The 18,138-nt window shown below is 40.5% G+C and overlaps 1 protein-coding gene across 11 annotated transcripts in view; it reads left to right on the forward strand.

Moving 5' to 3' along the window:
• PHLDB1 (pleckstrin homology like domain family B member 1) overlaps window positions 1-18,138 on the forward strand; it is a 190,443-nt gene that overhangs the window by 68,103 nt on the left and 104,202 nt on the right. For all 11 annotated transcript variants that reach the window (XM_082273468.1, XM_082273464.1, XM_082273463.1 and 8 more), the window contains exon 4: window positions 184-354. In XM_082273468.1, coding sequence (XP_082129594.1) covers window positions 184-354 — 171 coding nt within the window. The remainder of the gene's footprint in view (window positions 1-183; window positions 355-18,138) is intronic.

The following is an 18,138-nucleotide window of genomic DNA, read 5'->3' on the forward strand; positions in this document are numbered from 1 at the left end:
GGGGTGTCAGTAACTTTACATTGACACCCCCAGCGATTCGCAGATCTCAGTGTGAACCATTGTGCGATATGGGAACCTGCACTGATTCGCAGAGTTTCCTGCATCGCACCAGTGTGAACTTATTATTAAATAACAGATTCATTTTTGCTTTTCTGTATTCTCATGTCTTTCCTTTTACCACAGGGAGGACGACCTTAGGCCATGCATCCAAGGACATTACTATACAGGGCCCTGGAATTGCTGCTACACATTGCTACATTGAGAATAAATGTGGCATACTCACCCTTTACCCATGTGGGAACCCTTGTTCTATCGATGGGGTTGCAGTCACTCAGCCCACTCGTCTGAGACAAGGTAAGGCTGGCACATATTGTTTTTTTTTTTTTTTTTTTTAGAGGAAAAGATTTTAACAAAGCAAACAATTTTTGCTTTTCATGTTCTCTTAAGGAACATACTATCATCTTTCATGGGTATTCCATAAAGCTCCCCAGAATAAAGCAAATCACAGAATTCAAAGTTACAGCATGTGTCCTTAATCTGTCACATGTGGGGATTAAACATTTGCTGAAAATAGCCTGGATTCTATGAAGGTCCTTTCTGGAAGTATTTTTCTAACTACTAGGAAAACCACTTTTAATAGCTCCTTACATTAGCTGTGTTTCTGCTGTGTAGAAAGTATTTCAGTTCAATAATTAATGAGCATTTTAATAACCAATATTTTAACTAAAATGTGTTAAAGCGGAGTTCCACCCTAGTTATACATTTTTTTATAAAAATACCCCCGGGACAGTCAGGGCTAGCACATTCCACAATGGCTAGCCTCTGATCTGTCCCGGGTTGCACTTACCTTTCAGGAGAAATACTTACCTTGAAATTGTCTTCTCCAGCGCTGCCATCTCAGGTGTGGGCAGCTTGAAGCCAGGGCGATCCTCTTCCGCGTCCTCTTCGGTCCTCTTCCTCCTTCTTCGGTCCCACGATGCACTGCACCGGCCCCGATGTCACTTCCGGGTCGCGCGCGTCATCCCTCCACAGCTTCTGGGCATGCCCAGAAGCTGTTTAGAAGGGAATGACGCGCGCGCCCCGGAACTGACGTCGGGGCCGGTGCAGGCGCAATGATTCCTGGGAGCGATGACGTTCAGCTCCCAGGAATCATTGCAAAAGCCAGGAAGTGACGAATCGCCGTGGCCGCCGAGGGGAGGAAGAAGGAAGTAAGGTGAGTATATTTTCTCTAAAAGGTAAGTGAAAAAAAAAAAAAAATTGCGATTATCCATTTGTTTTTCAGGTGACCGGGAGCGAGAAGATGGAGGTAAGTATAAATTTCGGGTGGAACTCCGCTTTAACTGTGTTTTCCAGTCAAGAGAACTCTGCCCCCCCCCCCCCCCCATATAAAAAGGCAAAAAAACAAAAAAACTTTTAATACATGATCCAAATTGCTCCAGCAGAGGTAAAAAATTTCTTTCTGATCTCTCAAAGGCAATTGGATATTCCCCTGATCAACAATCTCTGGTGCTATTACCTATAAATGGTAATATACATTTATATTTTGTGCATTTAGGAATGTATCCCGCTTTTTTTTTTAAAAACAATTTATGGAGCTGGCCAGAATTCGTTCTTTTTCACATTTTCACAGCTCTTACTGTGAAGAAGACTTTCTGTACATGGAGGTTCAATCTCTTTTCCTCCAGACAAAGACTGCCCCCTCGTCCTCTATTATGACCTTTTAAGGTGAATACAGCTGCAACAAGTTTACTATATGGAACACCTATATATTTATACTTGGTGATCATATCCCCCTTAATTGCCTCTTCACAAGAGAGAATAAATTCAGTTCAGCTAATATAGTATTTCCTCATTGCTGAGGTCCTCCAAGTCTCAGTTTGGGTGCCTCTCTGTGCACTTGTTATACGGGAATACAGACTTAAGCCTCCTTGCTGTCTCTCGCCTACAGAAAGTCTGGTGTAAAAATGCCAGTTAGGCCCCTTTCACACTTGTGCGACTTATCCTGCCACTTGGAACTGCAAAGTCACATGACAAGTCATCAGAGATGTATAGTAACTAAGTAGAACTACTTCACTACTGTACCTAAGTACCGAAAGGCGGTATCTGTACTTTCCTAGAGTAGAATTTTTTTCTCCTACTTTTACCTCACTACATTTTTTCGATGATTTCAATACTTCTACTCCGATATTTTTTTTTGTGCTGCATAGTTACTTGTTACAATTATAAAAATTACCACTGCCAGAACAGTAGATGGCAGGTTTCATGAAGTTCAAAAAAATGTGTATAATGTCATGTGTAAATCAGCGCATACGAAAATAAATGCTACTGTATGTATAAATAAAATGGTCTACATATCTGCTGTTAAAGGGAAAGAGAACCTCCCCCAACCAAGGAGAGTCACAAGCATACATTGACCTTTTTTCTGGTAAGAGGCTGATTTTGCTTTTTTCACTGGAAGTTGAAAGCACAGGTTTTGCAGTTTTGTTTCACTGGAAGAGTCTATTTGGATATTATTTTGCACTTATCTTCATCCGCCGGGTAAGGGGGAAATCCACAAGGTGGTGGGAGTCTGCACCTATTATTTGGAATAGCACCTGTTTGATTCCTGCCTCTTTGAAAATATATTCATCTTGTTTTGTCACATATATATGGTATTATGGCATTATATATATGGACTTTTTATTGACTTTGATTTCATACACTCTTCCTTTATTTCATTATTGGAATATATTGTTGTATATCACATTGGTTTATATATGATTTTGCGCACCAATAAGCTGTGGAGGAAAAAAAAAACATGCAGGGAAGAGAAGGAGGGATGCTTTAAAAGGGAAAGGGAGGGACATACTTTATCTGTTTTTGTTTACAAAAAGTTAAAGCCAAAGGAATTGTGATTGTCCTTTAGGTTAATCATTTGAAATAATAAAAAACAATATGATGTTCAAACTTTTGACTTCTTTCTTTAATAACTACATAACACAGTACTTGTACTTTTACTTTCAGTACTTGAGTAGCATTTTTTTTTAAAAAAACTACTGGTACTTTTACTTTCAGTACTTGAGTAGCAAAATTAAAAAAAAAAAACTACTTGCAATACTTAAGTACAAAAAATGTTGAATACTTTAGTACTTCTACTCAAGTCACTTTTTGATCGAGCACTTGTACTTTTACTCAAGTATGGGGTTTTGAGCACTTTATACAAGTGTGCAAGTCGTACCCCATGATTTCCAATGAGTACCATTCATATCTGTGCGACTTCAAGTCGCAGCCACTTCAAAGTAGTCCCTGCACTACTTTGGTTTGACTTTGATGTGACTTGAGGTCCATAGACGTCAAGATTACACAGGCATTGCTTCAAGACGCGGCAAAGTCGCTGGACTTTCAGGTCGTACAAGTTTGAAAGGGCCTAAGATGTTTCTCACAGTAACCAGATCACAGACCATTCAGAATCTTTACTTTGCTGCAGGGAGAGAGGAAGTTATGGAGCTAAAGAGATGCATGGACAATACATTTAAATTCCCACTGTCAAAAAAAACGATTGCATTTGGACCACTATATTTGAGTAATACTTTTAATAATACTTTTCCGTAGCTTAAGTATTTTTTTTTATTTCAAATGCATTTGTTTATATTTTTTTTCCACATGTACATGCAGACCAAGCTGTCCAGTAAAATGCACAGTGACAGGGGTTATAACAAACTATAACAGTCAAGTGTGCTTCCAACAGTTACCATTTATATTGGATAGTATATAAAAGTGCAGCGCTAAATGGATGAGTGGACCGTGACAGTTCACTTGACACAAACAAATAGATCAAAATGATGTAAATGTGACCAAAAATTATGATAAATAAAAGTCCCAAATGTGAGGGTGAAGTGGTAAATCCATAGTGGTAGAAGTGATCGCAGTGGTTGCGAGATCCCGACACCGATGGAGAAAAAATTTATAAGCACTTACCAGATGTCATGGACCCACATTACCATATAGCATATGGGTCATATGAGGCTCAAACAAGGGATCCTGGATTCCTCTCCGTCAGACTGTACCCACGGATGTTACAAAGGTAAATATCAGATGGAATGAAGGAATACTGAAATTCTCGCTCAGCATATGCCATAAGGATATAAACCAAATTATATTACCTTATAATTATTTATATTTTATTGAATTGAAGTGTTAAAGTGTGTCACAACTCTTGTCTTTGTCACTTTTGCTGAACTGCTTGTGCAAAAGACACTATATTCAAACTGACGTCTCTGACTATTATTGAGGTGGCCTTGAGGGACGCCTGTTGCACCATGCTTGTGCAAAGTGCACCCCAATTAAAATCACCATTACTAAGGTATAAATAGCTCAGTTCATTTAAGGCTCCTTTCACACTATGAGTCCGTCAAACGGACTCCGCTTTTCTCAGCGGGGGATCGCTCCGCCGATCCCCCGCTGAGCAGGAGAATGACAGCTGTTCTCCGCACTGTGTGCGGAGACACAGCTGTCACAGCCCCATAGATCTCTATGGGGGAATCGAATGGGAACGGACCGTCTGTCCGTTCTTATCCGATCCCATCCGATCCGCTGGACGGATGGAAAATAGGGTTTCCATCCGTCCAGATTTAACGGATCGGATCGGGTGTCAGCGGACATGTCTCCGCTGACATCCGATGCCCCATAGGGATGCATGGGTGGACCATTCAGATCCGCCAAAAAAACGGACAGGTGGATCTGAACGGTCCGCTTGTGTGAAAGGGGCATTAGTTTTAATGCTGTTTAAGTTAAAAAAAGCTAAAGAATGCAGATAGATGTGAATAAACCCATATACAGATGCATCTCATAAAATTAGAATATCTTTAAAAAGTTAATTTATTTCAGTAATTTAATTCAAAAAGTGAAACTCATATATTTTATATTGATGCGTTACATACAGAGCGATATATTTAAAGCATTTTTTTCTTTTAATTTTGATGATTTTGGCTTACAGCTAGTGAAAACCCAAAATTCAGTATCTCAGAGAGTTTGAATATTAAATAAGACCAATAAAAAAAAGGATTTTTAAAACAGAAGTGTTGGCTTACTGAAAAGTATGTCCATGTACAGTACAGTATGCACTCAATACTTGATCAGGGCTCCTTTTGCATGAATTACTGCATCAATGCGGCGTGGCATGGAGGCTATTAGCCTGTGGCACTGCTGGGGTGTTATGGAAGCCCAGGTTCCTTTGATATTGGCCTTCAGCTCATCTACATTGTTGGGTTTGGTGTCTCTCATCTTCCTCTTGACAAAACCCCATAGATTCTTTATGGGGTCTAGGTCAGGCGAGTTTGCTGGCTAATCAAGCACAGTGATACCATGATCATTATCCCAGGTATTGGTACTTTTGGCAGTGTGAGCAGGTGCCAAGTGGTGCTGGAAAATGAAATCAGCATCTCCATAAAGCTGGTCAGCAGAGGGAAGTATGAATTGCTCTAGAATTTTTCTGGTTGAGGGTTGCGCTGACTTTGGACTTGATAAAACACAGTGCACCAACACCAGCAGATGACATGGCTCCCCAAATCATCACTGACGGTGGAAACTTCACACTGGACCTTAAGCAACTTGGATTCTGTTTCTCTCCACTCTTCCTCCAGATTCAGGGACTTTTTGGAAATTTTCTGGACTTTCCGCAGTCTGTAATGATTCTACCAGAAAATTCTAGAGCACTTCATGCTTCCCTTTGCTAACAAGCTTTATGGAGATAATGATTTCGTTTTCTAGCAGGACTTGGCACCTGCCCACAGTGCCAAAAGTACCACTGTCTGGTTTATTGATCATGGTATCACTGTGCTTGATTAGCTAGCAAACTCGCCTGACCTAAACCTCATAGAGAATCTGTGGGGTATTGTCAAGAGGAAGGAGGGACACCAGACCCAACAATGCAGATGAGCTAAAGGCCGCTACCAAAGCAACCTGGGCTTCCATAACACCTCGGCAGTGCCACAGGCTGATCTCCATGCCACACTGCATTGATGCAGTAATTCATGCAAAAGGAGCCCTGACCAAGTATTAAATGCATACTATACCATACATGGACATACTTTTCAGTAAGCCAACATTTCTGTATTATTTTATTTTTTTGGTCCTATGTAATATTCTAATTTTCTGAGATACTGAATTTTGGGATTTTACTAGCTGTGTGCCATAATCAGCAAAATTAAAAGAAAGAAATGCTCGAAATATATCACTCTGTGTGTAACACATCTGTATAAAATATATGAGTTTCACTTTTTTAATTGAATTACTGAAATAAATTAACTTTTTGATGATATACTAATTTTATGAGATGCCCCTGTATATGTAAATTTCAGATGGACGGTGGGAAGAAAAATTAAAATATGCAAAGTGCATCAAGCCATGGTAACCTTAAAGAGGGACTTCAATCTTCTGTCTATTTTCTCTGCTAACTCTCCCCCGCCCTCAACGCTACTAATTTGGCACCTGTGCCGATATGGATGCTGGCAGAGCACTTTGGCACATCTGCACATGTGCAGGATATCTTCTGCATATGCACAAGGAAAAGGGGAAATTTTCAGATGGACAAGCCGAGTATGTGACCCAAAGCCCTGTGGCACATCTGCGCACGCTCAGAATCCAGGAGGGGGTCCCAGACTTACAGTAATTTTTGCCTAGCTGCTTTGCAGCACAATGAATGTTTTTTTTAAAAGAAATAAAAAATATCCAGTTTAAAGAAAGGAATGGGAGAGAAAGCAGGGCATAAGAACATTAGGTTTAGGGTAAGGGTCCGCTTTAACAAAATAATCTCTTAGCTGCTCTAATCCTAAATGGAAGGGTAGGTGTGACAGACCCAACCAGGACAGGGGCTTTTGGAGGGAACTGCAGGGTAGCCTCTTGACTACTTACTATGGACCCTAGCTTTTTAGGGAGCTCTATTCTTGGGAGGTGTGGGCCTGGGAGATCCTTAGAGTGGTCTTGCTTCGGATTCGGGTCCATGTCTCCCCAAAACACACAGACTCTGGGAACCTAGGACCTGGATACAGATTTGGGGCCTTTGTGCCCAAACCAGCAATAACTGCTTTTCCCCCTCCTAGACTGTGAGACTCAGAGCAGATGTTAATATAATCAGCTCAAAACAACCTAATGCTGAGGTCTCCTGCTATAATCTGTTTACTAAGCTGTCTTTCCCTCATGGTATATTTTCCCTGTTGTATGCTTCCTAGGTGTGAATTCCCATTGTTAATTGAGTCACCTATTGATTCTGTCTGTCTACTAATCCTGTAGAGATTTGGACAGCCCTAGATCTTCTTACTGGGGAACTGGTGGCGAACGGTCTGGGTGGGCACTAAGTCACCTAGGCTTCTCTAGGTGACTAGTTGTTAATTAGTTACTGTTTTATTAGCTTGCTGCTTAGGTTTATGTTGGTTGTTCCTTAGCTATGTTAATTATCTTTCTGTTTACAGTTTGTATAATGTGATCCAGCGCTTACCTGATTTTGTGTGGTATATAATCTGTATAAGTTTACAATAATGTCAGTTCCAGTTTGTACCTAAGCTAGTGTTGTCTAGTCCTTGGGTGCAATATTCAGCTATTATACCTGGTTCCTGACTGGAGGAAGTTGTATACTGACAGAAACACATAAGAGGGGTGCCAAGCGCTATGCCACAGTAGGTATACACATTTTTAATTCCAGCAAAGCACTCTGGACATACATCCTTGTCTTCCCTCATCAGGTACATATCTGTGTGTGTAAATGCTAGCTTGATAGCCAAGCAGAGCCACTGTCAGCGGTTCCTTTGCCACAGCATGCTATAGGTTTAGTGGTTAGTAAAATGCAAACAAAAAATGGAACATTAAAGTTAGCTAAAGCTGTATGCTGCAGCTAATTATAGTGTATAATATAACAAGCTTCTGGGAAATGTCAATCAAACGAACAGATGTTATAACATTCTCAAAAGTTCCTGCAAATCACATAGATGAAAAGGGAATTTTAAAAATAAAATTGAATTCCCCTGTTGCAGGTATATATAGTTTTTAATATATGATGTTTTTCTTAAAGTATTGGTTGGAAGTGTTAAAGAAAACCCCCTCCCTAAACAAAGACTTTTGGCAATTAAAACGTATAATATACTTGCCTCATTTTGTATTCTGAAGTTGGGATGGCTACCAATATGTAAATTAGCTGACCTACTAAATCAAACAACCAGAATCATTTCTTGCTCAGGCTGCCCTAAAATCAAGCTGTGTATACATTATTTTGAAGCAGTTCAATCTAAGACTGATCTACATAATTAGCCATTTGCTTTGTCCTTGTGAAAACCCATATGCTGCTCAGAATCTCCTTTCCAGTTATTTGGCACCATAGACTAGATTTGAGTTTAATTTGAACTTATCCCTGGGGGCCAAATCAGCATCAAATTATAACAGCATGCATACCTATTTTTACTAAAATGCATCAGTCCTAAACTGAGCAGGATACTGATGAAGGTCTAGAGTTGATTCAGAGGATTTATTGATTGAAATGGTAACCACTACTGGCAGTGTTGGGGTAGTTACTCAAAAAATGTAACTAGTTACTAGTTACTTCTGTAAATTGTAATGAGATTACTTTACTAGTTACTGCATTTGAAAAGTAACTTCACTACTTATTACTTTACTTTCCTCTTTCTTAATTGACCGTGTAGAAGAAGATACATGACACTCTTTCTGCATAGAGTTTATTGTATAAACACAGGCTTTGGGAAACATGAGAACAAAACCTGAAAAAACAGAATAAAACATAAAGTGCAACAAAAAGTCATAAACTTCATCCCTCTCTATTCTTCGAAATAACGATTGTATCGCACGGCTTGAGTAACGCAGGAAAGCGCATTCCTATAGCCTAGTAAAGTAGTGTAGTTACCTCCTATAGCCTAGTAAAGTAGTGTAGTTACCTCCTATAGCCTAGTAAATTAGTGAAGTTACCAATATTAGTATTGTAACTAGTTACATTACTTCGTTACCAAAAAAAGTAATGTAGTTACTGTAATCAGTTACTTTGTAACTAGTTACCCCCAACACTGACTACTGGTAAACCTGTCTTTAAAATAAATATTAGCCTGATCAAGTTATCACTGAAAGTGCAATGAAGAAATTACATCATCAGTTCACAATAGACACTGGTGCCCAAGTGAATGTGATGCTCTTGAATGTTTTCAAAGGTATTCAAGAAACCAGAAGTTTTCAGAGTCCGTTATGGCTGGAAGACACACACTTTCATCCAATGCTCCTATCTAAATATCTAAAATATCTACTGCAAAAAGATAAAGAAAAAAAAAAAGACAAAACAAAACAGGGGGCACCACCATCAAGTGTAGACTTTATTATAAAAAAATATAGGAATTAAAATTGCACTCACATATAAAGACGATAAAAATATCCACAATTACATAGTGGCGCCCTGCTATTTTATAATCTTTTTGCAGTGTACAGTATCTCAAAAAAGTGAGTACACCCCTCACATTTTTGTAAATATTTTATTATAACTTTTCATGTGACAGCACTGAAGAAATTACATTTTGCTACAATGTAAAGTAGTGAGTGTACAGCTTGTATAACAGAGTAAATTTGCTGTCCTCTTAAAATAACTCAACACACAGCCATTAATGTCTAGACCGCTGACAACAAAAGTGAAAATGTCCAAATTGGGCCCAAAGTGTCAATATTTTGTATGGCCACCATTATTTTCCAGCACTGCCTTAACCCTCTTGGGCATGGAGTTCACCAGAGCTTCACAGGTTGCCACTGGAGTCCTCTTCCACTATTCCATGATGACATCACAGAGCTGGTGGATGTTAGAGACCTTGCGCTCCTCCACCTTCTGTTTGAGGATGCCCCACAGATGCTCAATAGGGTTTAGGTCTGGAGACATGCTTGGCCAGTCCATCACCTTTACCCTCAGCTTCTTTAGCAAGGCAGTGGTCATCTTGGAGGTGTGTTTGGGGTCGTTATGTTGGAATACTGCCCTGCGGCCCAGTCTCTGAACGAGGGGATCATGTTCTGCTTCATTATGTCACAGTGCATGTTGGCATTCATGTTTTCCCTCAATGAACTGTAGCTCACCAATGCTGGCAGCACCCATGCAGCCCCAGACCATGACACTCCCACCACCATGCTTGACTGTAGGCAAGACACACTTGTCTTTGTACTCCTCACCTGGTTGCCACCACACACGCTTGACACCATCTGAACCAAATACGTTTATCTTGGTCTCATCGAACCACAGGACATAGTTCCAGTAATCCATGTCCTTACTCTGCTTGTCTTCAGCAAACTTTTTGCGGGCTTTCTTGTGCATCATCTTTAAAAGAGGCTTCCTTCTGGGATAACAGCCATGTAGACCTATTTGATGCAGTGTGCTGCGTATGGTCTGAGCACTGACAGGCTTACCGCCCACCCCTTCAACCTCTGCAGAATTCATACGTCTATTTCCCAAAGAAAACCTCTGGATAACATGTGCACACAACTTCTTTGGTCTACCATGGCAGGGCCTGTTATGAGTGGAACCTGTCCTGTTAAACCACTATATGGTCTTGGCCACTGTGCTGCAGCTCAGTTTTAGGGTCTTGGCAATCTTCTTATAGCCTAGGCCAGGGATATGCAAACTGTAGCCCTCCAGCTGTTGCGGAACTATAAGTCCCATGAAGCAAAGCAAGACTCTGACAGCCACAGGCATTAAACCCAGAGGCATGATGGAACTTATAGTTTTGCAACAGCTTGAGGGCCACAGTTTGCATATCCCTAGGCCATCTTTATGTAGAGCAACAATTCTTTTTTTTTCAGATCCACAGAGAGTTCTTTGCCATGAAGTGCCATGTTAAACTTCCAGTGACCAGTATGAGAGAGTGAAAACACCAAATTTAACACACCTGCTCCTCATTCACACCTGAGACATTGTAACACTAACAAGTCACATGACACCGGGGAGGGAAAAAGGCTAATTGGTCCCAATTTGGACATTTTCACTAAGAGGTGTATTCACTTTTGTTTTCAGCGGTTTAGACATTAATGGCTGTGTGTTGAGTTATTTTGAAGGGACATTAAATTTACACTGTTCTACAAGCTGTACACTCACTACTTTACATTGTAGCAAAGTGTCATTTCTTCAGTGTTGTCACATGAAAAGATATAATAAAATATTTACAAAAATGTGAGGGGTGTACTCACTTTTGTAAGATACGGTATATTTACAGAGGTATTATTCTATACTCTGGCTAGAGGAGCTGCAACCATTCAGGAGTGAATGTTGGATTTATGGACATTGATTGGGAATTTTTCCCATCCCCTCCATTTCATCTCCCAGCTTTTTGTTTCTTTTTTTGGCCCAGTTTTGTGTACCGTAAATTACATTTTTTTTTTTAATCTAAAATATTTACTGTATGTATAGATTGACTTCTACCGGAAAAAGCAGTAAACAAGTTGTGGATTCACATCGCAAACATCACGGGTTACCCAGTACTGACAGCATTAGGACGATAAACGAATGCAGCTGGTATCATCTGTTTAAGACCTGTTTATCATTTGCTGTTCTGACCATCATCCAAGTGACACTGTCACTGTCCATTTACTCTTACCGCCTGTCTGTGGACTACACTGCTCTAGCATTTGTCCTGCATGTTATTGGGCTGTTCCCCCGGTGACACAGTGGAGGAGATTTACTAAAACTGGCGCACACAGAATCTGGCACAGCTGTGCATACCAACCAAATACTTCCAGGTTTTATTGTCAAAGCTTAATTGAACAAGCTGGAGTTGGAAGCTGATTGGTTACTGTGCACAGCTGCACCAGATTTTGTGTGCACCGGGGGGGCACGCGGAGCGGGAATCGTGGCCGTGCCGTGTTGCTAGGACATGACTCTTTACCCATGTGATCGGCTGTGTCCACATGTAAATGAGGAAGCGCCGTTATTCGGCTCTTCTCGCCTCACACTGTCAGAGTGTGAGGCGAGGAGAGCCGATCAGCGGCTCCTCCTCATAGTGGAGACAAGTACAAGTAATCAGGGCACTGATCATCAGTGCCCTGATTACACAAAATGTAAATAAAGTGCCAATTTGTGCCCACCATCAGTGCCCACAGTGCCTGCCATCAGTGCCCACAATCAATATCCATATAGTGCTGCCAGTCAGTGCCCATCAGTGCCTGCTCATCTAGGCACTGATGGGTACTGACTGGCAGTACTATGGGCACTGATTGTGGGCACTGATGGTGATGCCCATCAGTGTGCATCAGTGCCACCCATCAGTGCCCATCAGTACCGCCCCTCAGTGCTGCCTCTCAGTGCCACCTCTCAGTTCTGCCTATCAGTGCCACCTATCAGTGCTACCTATCAGTGCCCATCAGTGCGGCATATTAGTACCTCCTCATCAGTGCCACCTCATCAGTGCCCAAAAGTGCCACCTCATCAGTGCCCATCAGTGCAGCCTATCAGTGTCCATCGGTGCCCATTAGTGAAGGAGAAAAATTATTTATTTTCAAAATATACTCACAGAAAATAAGAAAAACTTTTTTTTTTTTTCAAAATTTTCTGTCTTATTTCTTTTTTTTTTTGTAAGAAATAAAAAACCCAGAGGTGATTAAATACAACCAAAAGAAAGCTCTATTTGTGTGAAAAAAATTATAAAAATTTCATATGGGTACAGTGTAGCATGACCGCGCAATTGTCATTCAAAGTGTGAGAGCGCTGAAAGCTGAAAATTGGCCTGGGCAGGAAGGGGGTGAAAGTGCACTGTAGGCCAGTGGTTAAGCTTGTTTCACACAGGCTTCAGCTTGTATAAGTGCAGTGTGAACAGCAAGCTTTGACAAAGCAACTGCAAAGCTTTCAGCAAGCTTCGTTGAAGCTTTTAAAGTGCCATTCAACTCCAATTTATAAATGTTGAATACAGATCTTATTGGGAGTGCTGATTGCTACTTTAAGCAAGCTGCTAGCAGGTTTCAGCACTTCTTGAATCTTGTGGAAGCCTGCTAGCAGATTGCTTAACCTCTTGGAGCAAGTGCCTCCTGACTCTTTTAGGGGGTTGTGAAAGCTTGCTGTTCACACTGCTTCTATACAATCTGAAGTCTGTGTAAAACTGGTCTTGGCCCCCGTTCACATTGGAATCATTTGTCATGAACAAATCCTATCCTATTACGGGCAATGGCAGTGTTCAAATCAATGTAACACCAAGTTTGCGGTGCCGCATCAATTTGAAAAATATAGAAAAATACATTGTGTCGGACTTTACAGGCCAGAAAGGAGTACACAAGAAATAAGTATTAAAATTTGATTGAGTACATTAAAAATCCAGGTGTCAATGTGCATCTTCTATATGCAACATCACACCATTATTAAAAAACAAAACAAATGGGAAACACCATGGTTAACTCTATATGGTACTATAATATTGGTTCCTCAACAGCCAACGCGTTTCACTAAACATTGCTTCATCAGGGCTTGTTGAAGCCGAAACAGTACATATATTTAACAAGAGAAGGTCACTGTTTAGTATACACATGTATATCTATCCAGTTTTGGTTTCTATATACAACATGGATGATGGCTGAATGTTTGCCTCATATTCTCTTCTAATCAATTTGAAAAGGTAGTTCCTGCACTACTTTTGGCAATTTGGATGTGACTTGAACAGACATTCGTGCATGAAGCCGCACAGATGTCTTTCAAGTGGCACCCGAAATTGCACTGACATGCAGCTTTAAAACTGTGCGGTTTCAGATGAAATCTCATGATTTCAAAGCCACAGTCAATGTGAACAGGGTGTTAAAGACAACACATATAAGAGAGGAAAAAAAGCTAATTTCCCATTACCCAATCAATGTACGAAAGCTGCGGGAAGCTGAAAAGCAGGGAAGTTTGCAGCTCATGGACGATTGTTACCACTACAAAACTAGTGGCCGTTTTTTTAATAAAATTGGCACACCCTTTTCCAGAGGACTGAAAGCAGAAGGTGCCAATTGCTGCCATTGCTTTTTTATTATCTTACTAAATAAGCCTGTAAGCAGAGCCAGAGAACTTTCTAAGATAAATTTAGACAATGTATTTTTATGAATGGTCGTTAAAAAAGATTTAAATGTGTGATACAGAAATCATCTGGCTAGCTAACTGGTGAATGTATTTCTTTTTTTTTTTTTTTTTTTAAATACATTTATTTAAAGCTAAACTCCATTTACAGTAGTTAGGGATAGGCAAATCTGCCTTGGTTCAATTCGTCAAGGGTTCAGTGGATCTGGTGTAAAATTTGGTGAATTTAAATGTGAATTGAAATGTATGAAAATTTTCGCACGATTAAGGCTTTTTTTTTTTTTTTTTTTCACTTGTTGTTTCTAACCATGTACAGTCTTTCGGATCTGATATTTCTTGTACGAATGTGGTACACATTAAACAGAAATTGTTCGTTCTGTTCACGTGCGGGAAACATTTTTGCGCTTGTCCCTTTGGAAATTTCCGTTTGCAAAGTCGGAATCAGATGTCGAAAGTTGAATACACATTATACAAAAAATTGAACGATCGTGCCACGTACAGAATTTTTCTTCAGATTTTTTCATAGTGTGTATGGAACTTTATTAAAGCGGAGCTCCACCCAAAAGGGGAAGCTCTGCTTGTTCGCACCCTCTCACCACTGCCACATTTGGCACTTTTTGGGTTTTGACAGGTACCCGCTCCTCCTTCCGGGTAAGATTCCCGCACTGTGATCTATGACATATCCGGCCCCTCCTCCTTCCCCCTGCTGCTTTCTGGGACCTGTGTGTGTCCCAGAAGATGGCGGGACCATTCAGAAAGCGCAGCACGACTCGCGCATGTGCATTAGGAAGCCAGTTGTAAAGCCTGAAGGTCTAAATGTGGTTTTAAGGGCATTACTAAAATCCTTTAGGACTCAATTTCACATTGTGGTAACCCATTTTACATGTAATGCTGCATTTTGTTGTCATTCATTTTAAATGTAATTTCAATGCACTAAAGCAAGGCATTTGCCTTGCAGAGTGTGGAAATGGATTGTAGTGTATTGAGTTTCTCAGAAATTATGCATGTTGGATTTTTAGCATGTTGGGGTGCATTGGCAGCCCATTCATTTAATTGGGCTGCATTAAAGTGTTTATAAACCCTTATATATACACCCATTGACGTTACTGGTCTCAAGTGATACACGCAGATAAAACAAATCCTCCTTCATGAGTTGTACCTGTTTATCTGCAGCCATTTCTTCTCTCTAGCCGTTCCAAAGTGCACAGCACACAGCATTTCTGAGCTTAAGGTGTCAAGGGGTGGGGATCAGGTCACACACTGCACAGCACAGAGAGAGAGTGTAATCAGAAACCTAAATAAAGGGAAAAGATACTGCCCTGCTTCTACATAATCTCATAGGGAAACATGCACATCTGAGGCTGTCAGTCACCTGCTGTGTGTAGGAGGAGGGGTTGGGCTATCTCCCATGATTGCTTGGATTAATGATCAGATAGCAGAGGAAGGACAGAAAAACTAGAAATCGTACTTGGTGTTTTGGATTGAAGCAAGTACACACTATAGAAGGATAAGCTTTGTTCATTTTCACGTTAGAGGTTTACAACCACTTTAAAGCCCAACTCCAGTAATATTATGGTTTTAAATGGTTTCTTTGGACCAAGCTGGTCCAAACAAACTATTTCCTTTACTAACTGATGCAGCAGTTGTCACGCTCTATAAACTGTATGTAGCATCAACTACATACAGTATACTGCACAGAGGTCTTGTTCCCGTAACAAAATCGAGTTGGGATCAGCGTTGCTGGGCCAATCACTGGAGGCTTTGTATTTCTATGAATTAATACAGGGCTTCATATGATTAACTGAGGTGGATATTGAGACATCATCCACCTGCCTCTCCACCTCAGACAATCAGAGCTCCACCTGCTGGCTGGATATGAACATACACAATACTCATATAAATATTTACCCACCTCCCAAAAAAAAAAAAAAAAAAATCCTGACTGCACTTTAAAATAAATGTAGATTTGTTTTTTTATACTTTTTAAGTAACCTGTCATGACAGAATATGGGGGTTGTCATTACTGAATTTCCTTTCTGAGACTGCTAGTTGCCTAGCTAATCCTGAAGCCTTAATACAGTGATGAAAAAAAATATTTTATCCCCTGCTGAGTTTGTATGCTTGCCTACTGACAAAGAAATGATCAGTCTATAATTTTAATGGTAGGTTTATTTTAACAGTGAGACACAGAATCACAACAAAAAAATCCAGAAAAACACATTTCAAAAAAGTTATAAATTGATTTGCATTTTATTGAGTGAAATACATTTTTGACCCCTTCGCAAAACATGACTTAGTACTTGTTGTCAAAACCCCTTGCCACAACTTTTTGCAGATCCTCTCCAAGTCATTAAGGTTTCGAGGCTGATGTTTTGTAACTCAAACCTTCAGCTCCCTCCACATATTTTCTATGGGATTAAGGTCTGGAGACTGGCTAGTCCACTAGCCTTAATGGGCTTCTTCTTGAGTGGCTCCTTTGTTGCCTTGGCCATGTGTTTTGGGTCATTGTCATGCTGGAATACCCATCCATGACCCATTTTCAATGCCCTGGCTGAGGGAAGGAGGTTCTCAGCCAAGATTTGAAGGTACATGGCCCTGTCCATCGTCTCTTTGATGCAGTGAAGTTGTCCTGGGGAAAAACACCCCCAAAGCATAATGTTTCTACTTCCATGTTTGACGGTGGGGATGGTGTTCTCTGAGTCATAGGCAGCATCCCTCCTCCTCCAAACACAATGAAATGAGTTGATGCCAAAGAGCTTGATTTTGGTCACATTTGACCACAACACTTTTACCCAGTTCTCCTCTGAATCATTCAGATGTTCATTAGCAAACTTCAGGCGGGCCTGTACATGTGCTTTTTTGAGCAGGGGGACCTTGTGGGCGCTGCAGGATTTCAGGGAGTAGTGTGTTACCAATTGTTTTCTTGGTGACTATGGTCCCAGCTTCTATGAGATCATTGGCAAGATTCTCCTGTGTAGTTCTGGGCTGATTCCTCACGATCATGATCATTGAAACTCCACAAGGTGAGATCTTACATGGAGCCCCAGATCGAGGGAGATTGACAGATTTTTGTGTTTCTTCCATTTGTGAATAATCGCACCAACTGTTGTCACCCTCTCACCAAGCTGCTTGGCGATGGTCTTATAGCCCATTCCAGCCTTGTGTAGGTCTACAATCTTGTCCCTGACATCCTTGGATAGCTCTTTGGTCTTGGCCATGGTGGAGAGAATGGAATCGGATTGATTGCTTCTGTGGATGGGTGTCTTTTATACAGGTAACAAGCTGAGATTAGGAGCACTCCCTTTAAGAGAGTGCTTCTAATCTCAGCTCGTTACCTGTACAGATGACACATGGGAGCCTGAAATCTTGCTGATTGATAGAGGATCAAACACTTTTTTTCACTCATTAAAATGCAAATCAATTTATAACTTTTCTGGAATGCATTTTTCTGTATATTTTTGGTGTTATTCTGTCTCTCACTGTTAAAATAAACCATTAAAATTATAGACTGATCATTTCTTTGTCAGTGGGCAAAAGGGATCAAATCAAGGGGATCAAATACTTTTTTCCTTCACTGTATTACTGACTTGGAGCATTCATGCAGATCAGGAGCTCTGATTTTATTTGCTGCATGCTTGTTCCTGGCAGTTCCTCACAGAAGCCAGAGACAGACAGGTAAGTACCATTTTCAGGAGAAAATAAGAAAAGGCATCCTCCATATTTCTGCTAATACAAGTTACGTTAAACTAAACCCTGCTAAACATCATGGAAATAATTTTAGTGTCCTACTGATGATATTCTAAGTGTAATAATCAACTGATTTGAATTCACTCAGCCACAAAGATGGAGCTCGTTAGCTGTTTATTATCTTTATTTCTGGGTCACCGAAGCTTAGTGGGCATAGCAGCCTCATGTGTACTACAAATGCTCTGGGAAAGATAATGGCTGTTTAAACGACTCCTAACATATCCGGTTTCCTGCACAAAATCCCCCAATTCTAAGCATTCACGATTTGTTGACATTTACTGTCACCAAAAAACTCATCCTTAGATACATTTCTAAACAGACACAACCGAAACAACCCACAAAGAGCACAGACA

The sequence above is a fragment of the Pelophylax lessonae genome (assembly GCF_965119305.1).
Source record: "Pelophylax lessonae genome assembly, chromosome: 12".
NCBI classification, from domain to species: Eukaryota; Metazoa; Chordata; class Amphibia; order Anura; family Ranidae; genus Pelophylax; species Pelophylax lessonae.